The 16,858-nt window shown below is 29.5% G+C and overlaps 2 protein-coding genes across 4 annotated transcripts; one reads left to right on the top strand and one right to left on the bottom strand.

Moving 5' to 3' along the window:
• Nucleotides 1-2,934: 2,934 nt before the first annotated feature.
• Nucleotides 2,935-4,472, bottom strand: LOC101491379 (uncharacterized). The gene has a single exon (XM_027330688.2). The coding sequence runs from the start codon at nucleotides 4,329-4,331 to the stop codon at nucleotides 3,207-3,209; it is 1,125 nt and encodes a 374-aa protein (XP_027186489.1). The 5' UTR covers nucleotides 4,332-4,472; the 3' UTR covers nucleotides 2,935-3,206.
• Nucleotides 4,473-4,485: 13 nt separating this feature from the next.
• On the top strand, nucleotides 4,486-9,359 carry LOC101490964 (GTP-binding protein OBGC, chloroplastic). 3 transcript variants are annotated; one of them, XR_012163378.1, is made up of 7 exons: nucleotides 4,486-5,528; nucleotides 6,089-6,362; nucleotides 7,008-7,299; nucleotides 7,406-7,565; nucleotides 8,047-8,155; nucleotides 8,441-8,589; nucleotides 9,001-9,359. XR_012163378.1 is itself a non-coding variant. In XM_073369518.1 (6 exons), exons 1-6 carry the CDS (start codon nucleotides 4,624-4,626, stop codon nucleotides 8,534-8,536), a joined length of 1,836 nt encoding a protein of 611 aa, XP_073225619.1. In that variant the 5' UTR covers nucleotides 4,486-4,623; the 3' UTR covers nucleotides 8,537-8,590. The 3 variants fall into 3 exon arrangements, 1 of the variants encoding a protein (XP_073225619.1); XR_012163377.1 differs by having other exon boundaries at nucleotides 4,527-5,528; nucleotides 9,010-9,359; XM_073369518.1 differs by lacking the exon at nucleotides 9,001-9,359 and having other exon boundaries at nucleotides 8,441-8,590.
• The last annotated feature ends 7,499 nt before the right edge of the window (nucleotides 9,360-16,858 follow it).

The following is a 16,858-nucleotide window of genomic DNA, read 5'->3' as shown; positions in this document are numbered from 1 at the left end:
ATATATATATATATATATATTAATAAGTCCCCCTTTAAAATTTAATTGGATTTTTTTTATAAACTAATTTAAATTAGATTTTGTTAAAAGAAATAAAACATGAATTGGATATGCATCTATCATGAGATCCTCTCCTCAAAAAATAAAAGTATAAGTTCCTCGAATAATTTTTATTATAACTTTTTTAAATATATAACTATATTAATTGTTTTATATTATCTTATTTTTAAAATGCAATAAATATTATAAACCGAGTGAACTTGAAAATACAATATAAATTACTAATGAATTTAATAATACAATAAACTTTTTAACTTGATTTGATTGTTTTACTGCGTCGTATCTATATTTATGGTTAAAAATATAGACTTTGAAAAACATACGATATAAACAATATTTTATACTTTATAAGTTATAATTTTTTTTTAATTAAAAAAATTTGTTTTATCTTAAATATGTTTGAAATCACTTGCAATGAGTTGGTTTGAGTGAAATATATTTAGATTCCTGAAAAGTGTATTAGTTTTAAACTTTACAAATGAAAGATCGTTGTTAAAAAGAGAGATCTCATTATAAGTAGTTAATCAAATATTTTATGAAGATTAGTAATCGATAATCTCAATAGATAATTCACATTAGTAATATGATAAAGAAATACATATTACATGACCTGCAATTCGTTACATTAAATGTGAAGATTAGATATAAATGGATTTAAAGGAGATGCTGTTAGTTATTTTACACTCCATCTAATAATAATTTGTCACGTTGACAAAACATTTAAAAATTGTCTTTAATTTAAAAATCATTTAATACATTATTACACATATTTAAACACTTCTATTGATTTATAATTAGACAACGTATAAATCAATTTTACTTTCTTATTACACTACTTTTAAACTCAATACAAATTCTCTAGTAATCATATTAACACTTATCATCATTATGACAAAGAAAGCCTTTTACTTGTGTATCATGTGCAAATGTCTCTCTACAAAACCTCTTATGTTGAAATCCCTCACGGATCAACAAAAATAATATCAAAAAAGTTAATATATCTAATTAAAAATTAATATCAAATACAACAATTTTTCAAATACTCTTTTTACTTATATGTTTTAAACACTTCCTTCTAAAAGGAAGTACATTATCTAATTAAACTCTTTTTATATTGATAGATTTTACTATAACCCTATTTGAGTATTTTTCTCAAAACATTAACTATAAAAATAGCATTGTCTGAAGACCTTGATGGAATTTAGAGTAATGCATTGTAGACTATGATTTTGATACTATGATTTTGATACTTTTTTATTTTGTTTTTTTTTTTTCATACCCGTTCCAATGAATTGAAGATTGAATAAAAATATAACAGCTATATAACATGGTGAATAATTAAAACTTTATGATGTGTTTGATGAGTTGAACATATCTAATTGCTTCAGCAGTATTTGTTGGAATAGCTAAGTTGCATATAAAATGTTACTATTATTTTGTATAAGTTATGATTTATATTTGTTTGAATTCATACGATAAATCAATGTAATTTAAGCCTTTATTGGCAATCTAGTAGAAAAGGACAAATTTGATTTGCTAGTGATTGTATGGAGATGCTTCTAGGACCCGATTTTTTCTCTTTTGTAGAAACCGCTGCAAAGATCTTTTTATTGAAAGGCCTGGGCCTGCTGGTCTATACAATTGATTAGGAGATTGCACTATTGTTGGTGTTGATGGTTCTGACCCTCTTGTTGTTGGTGTATTCACACTTTCTTGTAGCTTTTTATTTGCCATCATTAAGATGGATTTGGCCTGCACTGTGATTCACATTATCTTTCATTAGTTCAAAGAATATATGCCTTTCTTATCCGAAATAATTGACTCATACTTATAAAATGACGATTAATTCCAATATAAATGGAAATTTTGAACTGAATATAATATTTTTTATAATATTTTTTAAATTGAAAGAATTAAGCACATCAATTTTCTCTAACACTTTTTATAAGGCACTCGTTAATATATTTATTTTGGGATTAGTAGTAGTAGTAGTATTATTTGGTAGATAAAAAAACATGCATAAAGAACTTGGTACAAACATTGCGTGCAATTGTTAAAGTCAAAAGTTTGAAGTTTCTTGGAAACTTGCCAAATTTGTTTGAACAAGAGCAAACTTGTCAAACTTGCTCCATGTTTCTATAAGCCACTAAATAGGCAAAACATAGAAGATGGCAGACGAAGAAGTATCTCTGATCACAAAAAACTCATATGCTTCCAATTGTCAAATACAACAAGCAATTTTACTCTAAATGGCTGTGGTTTTCCATTTGACAGATGAAAGAATCTTATAGGATCAAGTAACAGAATTTGATAAGCTAATACTAGTACTAGCCACCAATTAAAAACTATTGCAAACCTCAAAAATGTCACAGCACAAGCATACCTGTGCTATCTTCAAGACAAGGTTTTAAGTCCCAATTGCGTTCCAATTTGAGTGATCACCTTTATTGTTCTCGCAGCTGCAAACCTTTTTTCAAAACCCTACCTAAGAATCACAAAAACTAATGATTTCAATTCTCAAATACAACAAGTGTTTTTAGTCTAAATGGGTAGTGGTTTTCCCTTTGATCAATGAAAGGATCCTATAGGAACAAGTAACAGAATTTGATAAGCTAATATACTAATAGTAGTCTAGTACTAATCACCAATTAAATTTTACTATTTCAATTGCAGTCACGTTCAAATGTGGCTGATGATGACCTTTGCTGTGTCATTGTAAGGCCGTCACGAACCTTTTTTCAAAACCCTATTTGAGACATCTCTTTTCTCTCCATACAACTTCAACAACTGAGAAGCTTCATCCTCAAAACAATTCACAAATCTCTTCAAAAACACATCCTCAGAAACTTTAAAAGCATCAACAATTTAGCATCCTTAATCATTGAATAAGTATGTTTTATTTATCACAACAACCAATATGGTTCCAGTTAACAAATGCAACAAGTAATTATTGTGTAAATAATTGTGGCTTCTGAGAAACCACGAGCTAAGGATGCGGAAATTATAGTTTGGCCGCAGATCCAAACATTGCAAAAGCAATAGAATTCTGTAATCAAATACTAAATTACTGATACTAATCATTAGATAAAATTGACTATTTCATTTCAAACCCAATACAGGACACAGATGCAACTTGCACATCAGTGCTATGTTGGAATACTTCTATTCTCTTTATACAACTTCAACAGCTGAGAACTTTCCTCCTCAAAACAATGAACAAATCTCTCCAAAAACACCTTCTCAGTAGCTTTGAAAGGCGAAATCCATGTATTACCCTCCTTAATCAAACCTCTAGATTCAAGAAACTGCAAAACAGAAGCCCTAGGAATAATCCTTTTCTCCAAACTTAACATAATAAGAATTGGATTTTTAGCAACAACAAGAGAATCCCAACCCATGTGGTTAACAAAATACTTCATCACTGTCTCAATTTTATCAACAGATGCAAGCATACACCATGGATACTTCAAAAAAGCTGAAACAAGAACATCCTCAGACCAACCCCATTTCTTAAACAAATCAACCTTCTCTTCCCAAAGGGATTTTGGAAGAACCTTAGCACGCAACGCCACGATGAAGAACGTCGTTTTAGGTTTGAATCCTAATTCCCGCACCTCTTTCACAGCCTTTTCAAATATAGTTGGACTCCCAATAACAGTGCAAGGCCAATGACGAAGTGTAAGAGCAATTCTCGATTTAGGGACACCAATTTGACGCAAAAGTTTAATATTCTTAGCTGGGTATTTAGAATAGATAATTGCAGCACATGATTTAATAGAGAGCATGGTTAATTCATCAGAAAATAAGAATTTGTTGACGAAATTGTAACATGGGGTCATGGTATTTTTCAAGCTTTGGCTTAAAAAGAGAGGGTTTTTAGCGACGATGTGAACAAGGTCAGAATTTGAAGCACCCTTTGAGAGAAGGAAATTGAGTTTAGGGAGAATGGTTTTGTTGGGATCGAAAGAGAGGATTTTTGGGTATGTTTTGACGAGGGAAGATAATTGGGGATTTGTGAAGCCATAGGTTTTGAATAAAGCGAGAACTGAATCGGGTTTGGTTGAGTCGGTGAAATTGATTTGGGTGGAGAGTTTGGAAGCGGTTTGTGGGGAAAATTGGAGATTTTGAATGAGGTAGTTGATTGTGAAAGAGGGGTTTTGGGATGTGGAAAAGGGTTGTATTAGAATAAACGAAGAGAGTGTTAGGGTTTTGAATCTGAGGATGGGGTTGAGATTAGGGCAGAGCAAGGCTCTGCGATGATATGCGAACATGGGAATGGTTGATTGATTGATTTTAGGGTTTTAGCAGAGTTAACTCAACAACATTGCAACTCTGCTGGTACACTCTATGTAACTGAATTCCGAAGAATTTATACTTTATTTGGTTTAGGAAAGAAAATGGGGAGAAGAGAAAAATAGTAGAAAATTGTGTGATTAATGATTGTTTGGTTGTGAAATAATGGAATTGACAATGGGCTTTTGAAGTTTGAACACGTGTGGCGTTATCCAATTGTTATTAATTTTTGTGGTAGTTTGAGAAAATGTTATTCCAACTGTTACGAAAATGTTAACTTCAATTTCACCATGGCTCTCTCCCACTGCTATACATTGTTCCAACACACGCAACCGTCGCAACCGTCTACCCTCTCGCACTAAAATCAAACCTCCCCCTAACCCTAAACTTAACAACAACTCCCCGCCGGAACTTCCACTCCTCTCCTCCGGCGACGCCACTACTTACACCTGTCTCCCCCTCAAGGAAGACTACTCTTCCCCTTTCTCTCTTTCCTCCTCCGAAATCAAACTCTCTGATTCAATTCCACCAATTCACCAACTTCTCCACAACCTCAATGATGAAAAATACGAAGAAGAACAAGAAGAAGAAATTAATGGTAATTTCGAAGGGATTGAAGAAAAAATAGAGTTTACAGATGAAGAGAATGAGAAGATTAACGAAGGTGGAGAATTTTCGAGCGAGGAATCGGAGGGTGAGGTGAAGGAGAAAGGAGTACCGGCGGTGATGCGGTGTTTTGACCGGGCAAAGATATATGCAAAGGCCGGTGATGGCGGCAACGGAGTGGTGGCATTCCGGCGAGAGAAGTACGTGCCGATGGGAGGGCCGTCGGGAGGTGACGGAGGGAGAGGTGGTAATGTGTATGTGGAAGTTGACAGAGCGATGAGTTCACTGTTACCGTTTCGGAATGGAGTTCATTTTCGGGCAGGGAGGGGGTCTCACGGACAAGGTAAGATGCAGATTGGGGCAAAGGGTGAAGACGTGGTTGTGAAGGTGCCTCCTGGGACGGTTGTTAGAGAGGCTGGTAGTGATGTGGTGTTGTTGGAGATGGTGTATCCTGGACAGAAAGCGTTGTTGTTGCCTGGTGGTAGAGGTGGTAGAGGGAATGTTGCTTTCAAGTCTGGGAGTAATAAAGCTCCTAAGATTGCTGAGAATGGTGAAGAAGGCCCTGAAATGTATGTGAGTAATCATTTTTTGTTTGTTCTCAATTATAATAGTACTTATCCACCATAATATATAATAGTTGCTATCTTTGAAGGGTGATTTTAGTGTATTTTATTAGACAGAACTGTGAGAGAGATAGGATAGATAAGGTGAGGGAGAGAATAATATAGAAAAGAGATCATTGTAGCACCAATACTTCATATTGAACATGTGTCCAATGTACAATTCATGTTTGTTTCTGACACTGACACAACAGTGAGACATGTAGTTACATTTTGTCACTTTTATTATTAGTGTCGTGTATGGTGTTTCATAGAAAGATATGGAGAGAAAGAAGTCTCAATGACTTTCCTGCCATAAAGGATAAAGGTATTGAGAGTTAAGTTGCCATCATGGATGGAGAAGATGCATGGCCATGTCTGAAACTATAATTGTTTTAGTTTGAAAGAGAAACTAATTTATACTTGTTCCAGATTGTTGGGGTTGTGAAAGAAAATATATAGTGGAATGCTTGTTTTTCTGAATTTGGCCTGAGTTTCAAATTCATATAATGCTGGTTTCTTCTGATCAGGTGGTTGGAGTTAGAACTCAAGCTGGTTGCAGATGTTGGTATAGTTGGTGTTCCAAATGCAGGGAAAAGTACACTTTTGAGTGTTGTTAGTGCTGCAAAGCCAGAGGTGGCAAATTATCCCTTTACAACACTACTTCCCAATCTAGGTGTCGTTTCCTTTGACTATGATTCAACTATGGTAGTGGCAGACCTTCCGGGTCTTCTTGAAGGAGCACATCGAGGTTTTGGTTTAGGTCATGAATTTCTGCGACACACTGAAAGGTGTTCTGCACTGGTAGGCACTTCTGATCAAACATATTATGGACACTTTTATGCTGTTTTATGTAGTTAGTCTACTGTCTACATATGTAGCTTACATTAAGAATCTCAATTCTTGCCGAACTATGTTCAATTATAGATTACCTCATTGCTTCTAGTGGGGAAGAAAACAAAAACAGGGTTATAAGCATGTTCTTTAAGCAACTACAACCTTTTGATTCAATCTCTGACAGTGCCAATTGTGTTAAAAATAGATTGAGTGAAGTTTCAACTTGTTTACTTATTTGAGCTTATGGAGTATGTTACCATCCATTGCCTTACCTTTATTTTTACTTCTTTCTGTCCCACTGTTGTATCTCTCCAAATTAATTAATTTGAAGATGTGAACCCAGCCCACTCTGAATGTCTTTGTGTTGAATGCCGCATGCATTTTATCCAAAAATTATTTGTTCTAGGGCTTATCCTTTGATTTAAACATTGACACATTGTTCACCTATGTAGATTATCAGTATGATTTTATTTTATTTTTTCTGTTTGAACCTTCTAGTATTGGTTAGCATCCTATTCCAAGATATAATAATTTGATATTTCTATCTGCTCTTCCGTCTTCTCACCCTGAAAAAAATTGCTGTATAAAAGAATTCTCTACGTTGGGTTTCAGGTACATGTCATTGATGGTTCATCACCACAGCCAGATCTTGAGTTTGATGCAGTTCGGCTAGAGCTGAAGCTATTTAATCCTGAAATTGCTGAAAAGCCTTATATAGTTGCTTATAACAAAATGGATCTTCCAGAAGCACATGAAAACTGGGAATCCTTCAAGGAAAAGTTGCAATCTCGCGGAATCACACCTTTTTGTATGAGCGCTGCCAAAAGGGAAGGTACTCATGAAGTTATCTGTGCTGCTTATGAGCTTTGGCGTAAAAGTAAAGAAGACAAGAAAGAATATGAAGGTTATAAGTTGTTTTATGCTTATTCAACATATTATTGTCACATTACTATAATACTCTTTTTTCTCTAATAACTTTTTGGCATTTGAATTAATCTGATCTGTTTCAGATGGACGAGATATGGTAGACATGAACCATGTAGCTCATGCACTACAGAAGCAACGAAGTGCGTCCATTAGTGATTTTGAGATTTTTCATGACAGCAGTTCAAACGTTTGGACTGTAGTTGGATCTGGATTGCAACGTTTTATACAGATGACAAATTGGCGGTAAGTCAAAAAGTAAAAATGTGATCAAGAATACAACTCTTTAGCATGATTTTCCCCCACCAGTTTGTGATATTTATTACATGTTATACATGCTTTCCTTATTAAGGTGTACCTTGCAATCATATTTAACAAATAGTGCTGAAATCATTATCCTTCATTTATTCTATATTTGTTTACAAAACCATTCATGATCAGGGTAAGACATTTTTTCAGCTTCCTAAAGCTTTTTGAGTAAATTTTCAAACTTTACATGAAAATGCCAAAACCAAAAAATAGCTTGGTATTGTAGGAAACTCCATCAAAGAACCTTTCTAGAGTAGTGTGAAAAAATATGAAGGCTGGAAGCTCCATCCTTCTCTCCATTTATACTTTGATATTTGTTAGTAAAAAAGTGTATTGGGAATTTCGGATTAGAATTATGCCTGAAATTGCAACCTCCACTCTTGGACACTCTCATGGAAACCAGTGAACCTTTTAACAGGTACATCGATTCAGAAAAAAGATTCCAAAATGTCCTTGAAGCTTGTGGTGTGTTTAAATCTCTCACGAAACTTGGTGTAAAGGAAGGCGACAAAGTGATTATTGGAGAGGTGTGTCTTTCATTTCTCTCCAGTATTTTCTGTTCATTGTAATTCTTCCTAGCATGATCAATGAAGCAGTTAATGAATGGTTGCTTTATTGAATAAATTTTAGTTGTCGGTTACTGCTTCAAATTCACTTGAAACAATGTCTCCTTAAAGGTGAAAATATCAGCAATAAGATAGGGGGGAAAAGCTTTTCTGTAACAATTCATTGTGTATTCCTACTTGAAGCACTACAATATTGTGTAATTCCACATTTCATACTCGGTGACCATTTATTCTGCTATGTATCAGATGGAGATGATATGGCATGACTCCTCAGACAAAATTGGTGCATCAAGGATGAAGAAGATGTCCACAGATTCAATTAAATGGCCTGAATTGAAGTAATGCCACTCTTTTTCGGTGCTTCTAGCTCCATGTGAACTGCAACTGTGCTACAGGTAAGGAGAACATTATTCTCATAATGGGTTTGTTCTTTTGTCATCTCCGTGAAACCTGTCAATAATCTAATTGAATATAGTAACAGCATTTACCATGGTTTCTCTTATTACTGAACGTATAACAATTTCCTGGAACATCTGTACATGATGGCATTGGCATATATAACAATCAAATGGAGAGGTGAAACTTGAAAGGCTTTTCATTGGTTCACTAACCTTCCCTGATATGGTTGTTGCTATATTTATTACTACTTCATTTAAATTTATTAGTAGTGTGTATTTTGGATATTACCATATGTGCCCACGTCGTTGTGATTGACAATAGTTTGGAACATTTGAATTTGAGCTTTTTGTCAAAAATCAAGATTTTCAATTAGAATTCTTGAAGTTATGTTCACTGATGAGCAGCAGTTCGTGTAGGAAGCAAGTTTTGTCAAAATGAGATGACATCGATGATGAGAAAGATCATGAGAAGCTGCCTCAAGAAGCACGGCAAAGCATAAAAGTTACACACTTGTTCATAATGTTGGGTGCATTCACAATTTCAAATTCTTTTGTTTGAATGGAAGCTGAGGTCTTCAAATGGTCGCAAGTTAATTAGGCAACATAACAGTCGTAAGGGTGCAAATCATACATTATTTGTTAGCTTGAATAGGTTTGAAACATATATGTAACCAACGGAAGAGAATCTAATTGTTTCTTTAATTGTATGATGGTGTTGTACCCTCATATGATGTACGATGTCTAATATTGCCACATAATTAGTTTTACAGACTGCTCTTATGTAGGTTTGCATGATTTGATGAAAATATAGTGAAAATCATTCAGAAAAAAAAATTTAAAAAAACAAATTATAGTGAAAATCACGTAAACCCTTTATTTGTAAACTCGAATAAGAGACTTTGTTTAAAATATTCGAGTCAAAGAATGTGTGAAAAGTTAATACTAACCATATCTCAACAATACTAAAACTATTCATTTATTGATATGCAATTATTTGGTAGTGTTAAAAGACGAACATTAGATTTACAAGCTTTGAATTCAATTCCTGCTAATATTATTAGAGAAAGTTAAATATAAATTTATTTGTAAATGTTACCTACTTTTGAATTTAGATAACAACTTTTTTCTTATATTTTTTTTAATAAATTTATTCATTACTCGTTCCTCCCTCCATCTCATGTCTTTGATTGTTTTAGCTTTTCATTTTTGTTTCAAAACATTGGATGTTATAAAAATTCAAGATATAATTGAGTTGTCTCTTAATTTTACTTAGATAGAAATAAGATGTTTGTACTTTTTAATAAATTGTTTATATTGAACTGTTTATAAATTGTTTTTTAAACCAACCAGAGTCTTGGAATTGATGGAGTATATGGATTGAATAATTTATTTGTAAGATGACATGTTTCAACTTACATGTAATAAAATTGTAAAACAAAAAAATCTAAAATCTGATTCCTATATTATAAATAAAAATTACTTTTGAACTATCTATATTGTTATTATTTTAAATATTTTATTTAATTCAACAACATTTAATTTGGATAATTAATTATTTAACGTTAAAAAATAGATAATTTAATAAATTTGATTTAAATTTACATGAAATTTAAAAAATTAATTGTACTTAACTGTGTATTTTAATAATCATTTGAATTTAAACTTAATACATATATTCAATCTAACAATATAAATTTATCAATAAACCTTACCAATTATTATATATTTATCTTTATCTCTCTTATTTTCAACGCCTTAAAAAAAAACACAAAAATTAAGGAACGTTGTATTTACCACATCAAAATTTTGATTTACGAAATTAAATTTTCTCCATCTAGCCAGCTTTAATATCAAATTAATTAATATGCAAGGAATCAAATTCAGCACCCCTAGGAAATAGGTGAGCCAAGGTTAGTAATATGTAATAAATAATAAAGGAAAATTTCAGCACCCCTACCAATAGGTCCGCACCTGCATGTGGTACATACTAACTTCAATTTTCTTTGTTCTCTAATAATTGTGTCGGTCAAACAAAGCTTTCATCCTAAATACAACCATTTACCTTATACAAATACTAAAAATAATATTATTTGTTTCTCTAAACTACCTTCAAAGACATTTCAGTAATTGACAAAAAAATATAACCATCTCAAACACTATTACTTGTAGTATTTTAAAGAAATCTTTAGACAAATAAAAAAATGCTATTCGTTCCTGAAAAGAATTGTTCACTAATTACTCAACTTGTATCTGTTATAAGTTACTGTTAGATTTATTTAACTAATTCATTGAACTTCTTTTTAATGTATCTATAGAAGGGGAAAAAAATAGCAAAATTTATAGATGTTTTCAAAAGAAATTATGGCCTCGTCACTTGTCCTAATATCATATGTAGGTCTGTCTGTTATTTATTTCTCTAGTGTAATTATTGCTATAAGTGTTAGCAGCACTAGTTAAAATATAAAAATATTTTCAAAAATCCACCACTTAAAAGTTTCACACATTTAATCAAATCTAATTTTATTAATACAAATTAATTTTGTAAAATTAAAATTAAATGATTTGAGATCAAGTTAGAAATGTTTATTCATATATACACCAACTTTATGCTTTTATAGGTAAATCACGCTGTGTATGTTTAGTTATATTTTTTTAAGAGTTAAAATTAATTTTAACGATGTAAAAATTGATTCTGATTTTTTTAATGCTATTAAACAAAATTAATTATGTTTTAAGAATTAATTCTAACTTAAAATTAATTTTTTAATTTTTTAATTTAAACGTAATTTATATATTAAAATCTATTTACTTTTATTAAATATATTTAAATTTAAATTTATTTTACATTCAACTCATTTTTAATTAAAATAAATTTTAGTAATAGTATAACAAGACGAATTTAAAAAAAAAAAAAAAAGAGTGTTTAAAAATTTAAAAATAAAAAATAAATAAATAAAACAAAAAAAAAAAACTAGATTGTGTTGTGAATTATGGGAGCAAAGTGTGGTATTTGAACAGATAGGAACTGAAGTAGCTAAAGGGACAATTATAACCAAAAGTTGCTTACTAGCTAAAAAACTTTTTTACTTAAACTCCATTTTGTATATTTTTCGTCAAAGTCCAACTAAACATACTCATCCTTTTCCCTAAATGCCGGACGACCTTTAATTTAACAACTATAATAATAATTAAAAAATGTTTGGGAGAATGTGCAAAAAATTATCTTCTAATCATAAAAGTTATAAGCAAAAAAACATACACATATCTAAAGAATACACTTCTCATGTTACTGAATGTGCCACCTTAACTATAATATTATGTTAAAAGTATATTTAATTTGAAAACAGTAATAATATATGCATAACTAAAAATACACACGTCAACGTTATACAAAGCATCACGTAAAAAAAAATTATACAAAACAAAGATATATAGAGAGTCCTTTAAGTCCAAAAAGGTTTCGGTGAGCTAGAGAAAATTATATAGTTGATATTGTAATTGTATCAAAATCTCTTAAGTATAATTTTTATCAAAAAATTATGATGTCACGTGGTAATTTTTACTAAACTTACAATCAATACTTACAATATAAAATAATATGAAACCAATAAAAATAATGAGAAAAGAAACTCCGAGGGAGAAAGTTATCTTTTTGTGGCTTGGCTTTGCTATAACTATAAAAATTCATTTATTTTAGGGGTTATGTAAAGGGTGTTTTGCCAACTCAACTAAACTCAGCATCTTTTGAGATGTGCCTTGAGTCCTTGACTAACCTTTTTCTTGTTTTTAAGTGGTAACTGAAAGAAGAAAAAAAATCATACAAAGTATCGAAACACGTAACGAAAAATATAATTTAATTCAAATAATTAATGAATTTTAATTAAATAGTAAATTATTTAGAGAATTATGAGTTATAATTCTAACGAAACAATCTTTTATTATTTATCTTTTATCGATCTTCAAATTATTAAGACTCTTTTTTTAAAAGATTAAGATGAAAATAAAATTGAAAGAAAGAAATATTTTCACAAATACACATTAACACATATATGAATTGGTCTCCATAACTAAACTTACATTTTTCCCAACATTAATGTAGTGAACAACTTATAAATCTCCTAATGTTTATAAGATAAAAGTTGTCTAAGTTTATAAATATAGTTGGATTTTATCTCTAATTAAACATGAGAATTAAATTTCAATATGAATTGTGATACCTTGCCATAGTTGTAGTGTTACACTTTCACATGGGGCCAAATATGGAGTTTAAGAAATCACTCACTATCTTTCGGCTCCTTGAAATCTTTAGTGGAAGAGTCAAGGATCCTATAGTCAAACTTCTAATCATTTTTAAGAAACACCAATCATTAATTAATCAAACTACGGTAATTGAGCCTTTTATCATCTCTCTCATTTTGGTCTCTTATTTCAATTAATTTTTCCTATTTTTAATTATTGGTCCACTACAAGTTTATACTACAAACTTACATGCTACTACCATTGTTCATACGTATGAAATTTTGCTCACTAAATCATAAGAATTGAGAAAATTAATAATATATAATATTAAATTTATTAATAATAGTATTTTTTTAAAAAGATTACCTTTCATAATAATTGTTGTTTACTTATTTATCATAACAAGATGTAAAATAATATATATATATATATATATATATATATATAGAGAGAGAGAGAGAGAGAGAGAGAGATATAGTAGTGTTACTCTTAGAAATTTTAGTTTAATTAGTTATACTATCTAATTAATTATGTTACATTAGTTGATTGTTTTATTTAATTGAATATATAAATTTGTAATTCTCGTTGTAAATAATTCTTTCAATTATCATTATTATTTTAATTAATTTTTTTATTTTTTTATTTTTTATTTTATAAATAACATAAATTAAAAATCGTAATAATTATTAAAATAAATAAATAGTGATCACACTACCTTTTAAAAATAAAAATAGAGATAGTAGTTACTTATGAAAAGTAATGGAATTGTAAATCAAAAATTCAAATCCAATTGTAAAATTGTATATTTTAATTAATAATAATTATGTATTTCCAATTTTTTTTAATTAAAAAAAATGGTGACACAACCTTTAAGAAAAACAACGGTGACATTAAGAAATGTGCTAAAAACAATAAAACGGCTTGACCCATTTGACATGATTTATGACATTCTATTTCCAAATTCCAATGCCACATGGAATGATTTTGTAGACTAATTAAAGAGATTAAAATTATGCTGTAAAGAGCTGTGAATCAATCAAAGTTTGGCCCACAATAGATTAGTCCAAATCAAATTTGCATGCCTCAATTAAGCTTTTCGTTACCCTTTTTGACTACCCAATTTTTCTATTGGATTTTTTAGATCTTTACTCGTATGTCTCTCATTATCATACTTTGTTAAAAATTACTCAAAGGTCATATACCTATAAATAAGGCTTTTTGCATTTGTTTTGCTTTCATTTTTGTGTCGTGATCCATTTAATTTTTCTCATTTAATTTACTTGCTAGCCGTTAAATTATGTTGTTGTCTAAGGAGGCATTTGGATGTTCAGATTCCTATTCAATTTACAAATGATTTAAAACTATTTTTCATATATAGTCCTCTTTTGATAAGTGATAAGCATACTATAATCAATCTATTTTCATATAGGCCCTCTTTTGAACATTTACACAAGAGATTGTAAAAAATAAGTTCAACTTATCCAAAAATATTTCAAAATGTTCATTTAGTCTAAGGTGTATAAATAATTTATTTTTTATAAAATCATACTACGTTACATTTGATCTGATTTAGTTATGAGGTAACTATCATAGTAGTGATGACATAGTGGTTTTAAGAAGATTTTTTCAAAATGAAATTACTATACCTACAAATAATATGATGGTCAATTAAGAGTTTGAGTAAGAAGTCACAGATAACAGATAAAATGTAATAGAATTGTGTACCTTTTATGTGTCTATTTTTTCAATGAGAGAGAAAGATAAGTTAAATCTTAGATAATCGATTAAGGGAATCTCAATGTGATTCTTACTTTTGTCATTAATACTAAGTTCATTGAGACTTAAAGCCTATTCGAAAGAGTCCTACATTAATAAATAATACATTTAAAAGGTTATAAGTGATGATATACATCTCACTTTACAATCTTGTTTTTGTGAGATTGAGTTAAAAGAACAACCTAAATTCTAAGATGATATAAAATTTAAGTACAAATAAAACTAAAACATGCTCGAAATTATACTTCATTTGTTCCTAAATATAAGCATTTATTGCATATTTTACTCTTATTAAAAAAATTGTTAATGTAGTTAATGTCTCTATTTATATATTTTTCTCCGTCCTATGTAAAAATTGGTAAACAAAATATATTTGGTTCAAACTTTGGACTAGATGCACTCACTTTCATTGATCTATTTTGTTTAAATTTTGAGACGAAGTAGTATACATATACCTAAAATATTTTTTATACAATACTACCAATATACTCTCTAACACTTACATTCTAACACACTACTCTCTTTGTTCTTATTTATAAAAAGCCAAAATTTGAACCAAACATATCAATTTTTGTTAATCCACTTTTATTTATAAATAGAAATAAAATGATTACTTTCTATTGATTGAAATTTACACGAATTCTATGATATTATGTGGATTTCATTTAAATTCAGTGAAACCAATGTAAATTTCAACCAAAAAAGAAGAGTACATTTTATAGAGTGTGTTGTTAATATTATTCATATATATAATTAATTTTGTATTTTATATTTTAAAATAATATTAATTCTAAAAAAAATATATTCCAAGAAGCATTACTTAGTAGTATTAATTAAGAATTTATTTTAAAAAATATCAATAAATACATCTAGTTAATTTGAAAATTGGTGCATATTTTCTTTTTCTCAAGATGAGATATTAAAAGAATATCTGATCTTACGGCATCAAAAAGCTTCGGTGTTAAATGAGTTTGTTGTTTGACACTATTAATTTAATGAACCAACTTCTTCATTTAAGAACACATTTTTTAGCATAGTGAAAAGCTAAGACCATGGTCGGTCAACAAAACACCTACTACTCACTTCTATGAAAGATATGTAAATCCATAAATTAATTACACTTTAAAATTCTACCATTATGCAAAGTATATGTGGGACAAATAATTAATTAAGAATTAAATAACAAAATGGGCCTTTCAATAGGTAACCCTTTTCTGATTTTATATTTACTAATGTGGGGTTGTTTTCAACTCATGACGCAATACAACATTTAATTCTTGGATGATTTTATGTCTGGTCAGATGTAATAATAATAACCACTCCCTTTGAAAATCATAGAAAAAAACAAAAGCTTTCAATGTAATTGGTTGATTATTTTGAATTAAAAGTTTCACATGTACTAGTACATATTATTACATGTAGCTGGTAAATTAGTGACATGCTAATATAATTAGTGAATTGACAATCATAAATTTGAATTTTTTTTAACACATATTTCACTGTTTGACTTTTGAAGTCAATTACTATGTCGACATAAATTCTAACTTGAATCTACAGCGTGAAGTTTTCATTAAGAGAAATCAATTCATTATCTAATTTACTTTTATGTAATAATGCATTTAAATATAGACCATCCATTTTAAGGTTGGTTCTTTAATTTTTTTTTTTATTTTAGTCCTTGAGTTATATTTTGTATGAACTATTAGTCATTTGTCTTATTTTCAATAACTACTACTGCAATTGAAAGTATATAATTATTAGAAATTTTACCGAATGTTACGACAATCCTTATATTAATATTTCAAAAAATATTTATTAAATCTGATAAATAGTTTATATTTATTGATTTTCTCTATAATTATTTAGACAATGTATAACTTGATAGTAAAGGTTTATCTATATAATGAATGTCATTAATTTATTTCACTTACAAAGTAGATTTGACGGTCAATTCATTATACTATCTGAATTATATCTAACTATTTTATGACTGTTATTTGAGAAAATGATCAAACTTAAAAGACCACATACATTATTTAATATAATTTATCTATTAATGTCAAATTAAATAGTATAAATAAATGATCAATTTAAAAAATTATAAATTTAAAGGACTAACAAAAATATGGTAAGACATAAAGAAATGTAGATGCAATTTTGCCTATAATTAACCAAAATGAATTTTCATTCATAGTACTTAATTTATGCTAGATTTCATTATACATGTGCAACAAAATGACAGCAATAGTAA

The sequence above is a fragment of the Cicer arietinum genome, chromosome 1 (assembly GCF_000331145.2).
Source record: "Cicer arietinum cultivar CDC Frontier isolate Library 1 chromosome 1, Cicar.CDCFrontier_v2.0, whole genome shotgun sequence".
Taxonomy (NCBI): Eukaryota; Viridiplantae; Streptophyta; class Magnoliopsida; order Fabales; family Fabaceae; genus Cicer; species Cicer arietinum.
The sequence above is the reverse complement of the archived record's forward strand: the minus strand, read 5'-3'. Positions and strand labels throughout refer to the sequence as shown.

Excerpts from the sequence above, each read along its gene's own strand:
- LOC101491379 (XM_027330688.2), bottom strand. The coding sequence starts at position 4,331 with ATGTTCGCATATCATCGCAGAGCCTTGCTCTGCCCTAATCTCAACCCC.
- LOC101490964 (XM_073369518.1), top strand. The coding sequence starts at position 4,624 with ATGTTAACTTCAATTTCACCATGGCTCTCTCCCACTGCTATACATTGT. Across the intron at positions 5,529-6,088 it reads GGTGAAGAAGGCCCTGAAAT|GTGGTTGGAGTTAGAACTCA; the intron begins GTATGTGAGTAA and ends TCTTCTGATCAG. Across the intron at positions 7,566-8,046 it reads ATACAGATGACAAATTGGCG|GTACATCGATTCAGAAAAAA; the intron begins GTAAGTCAAAAA and ends ACCTTTTAACAG.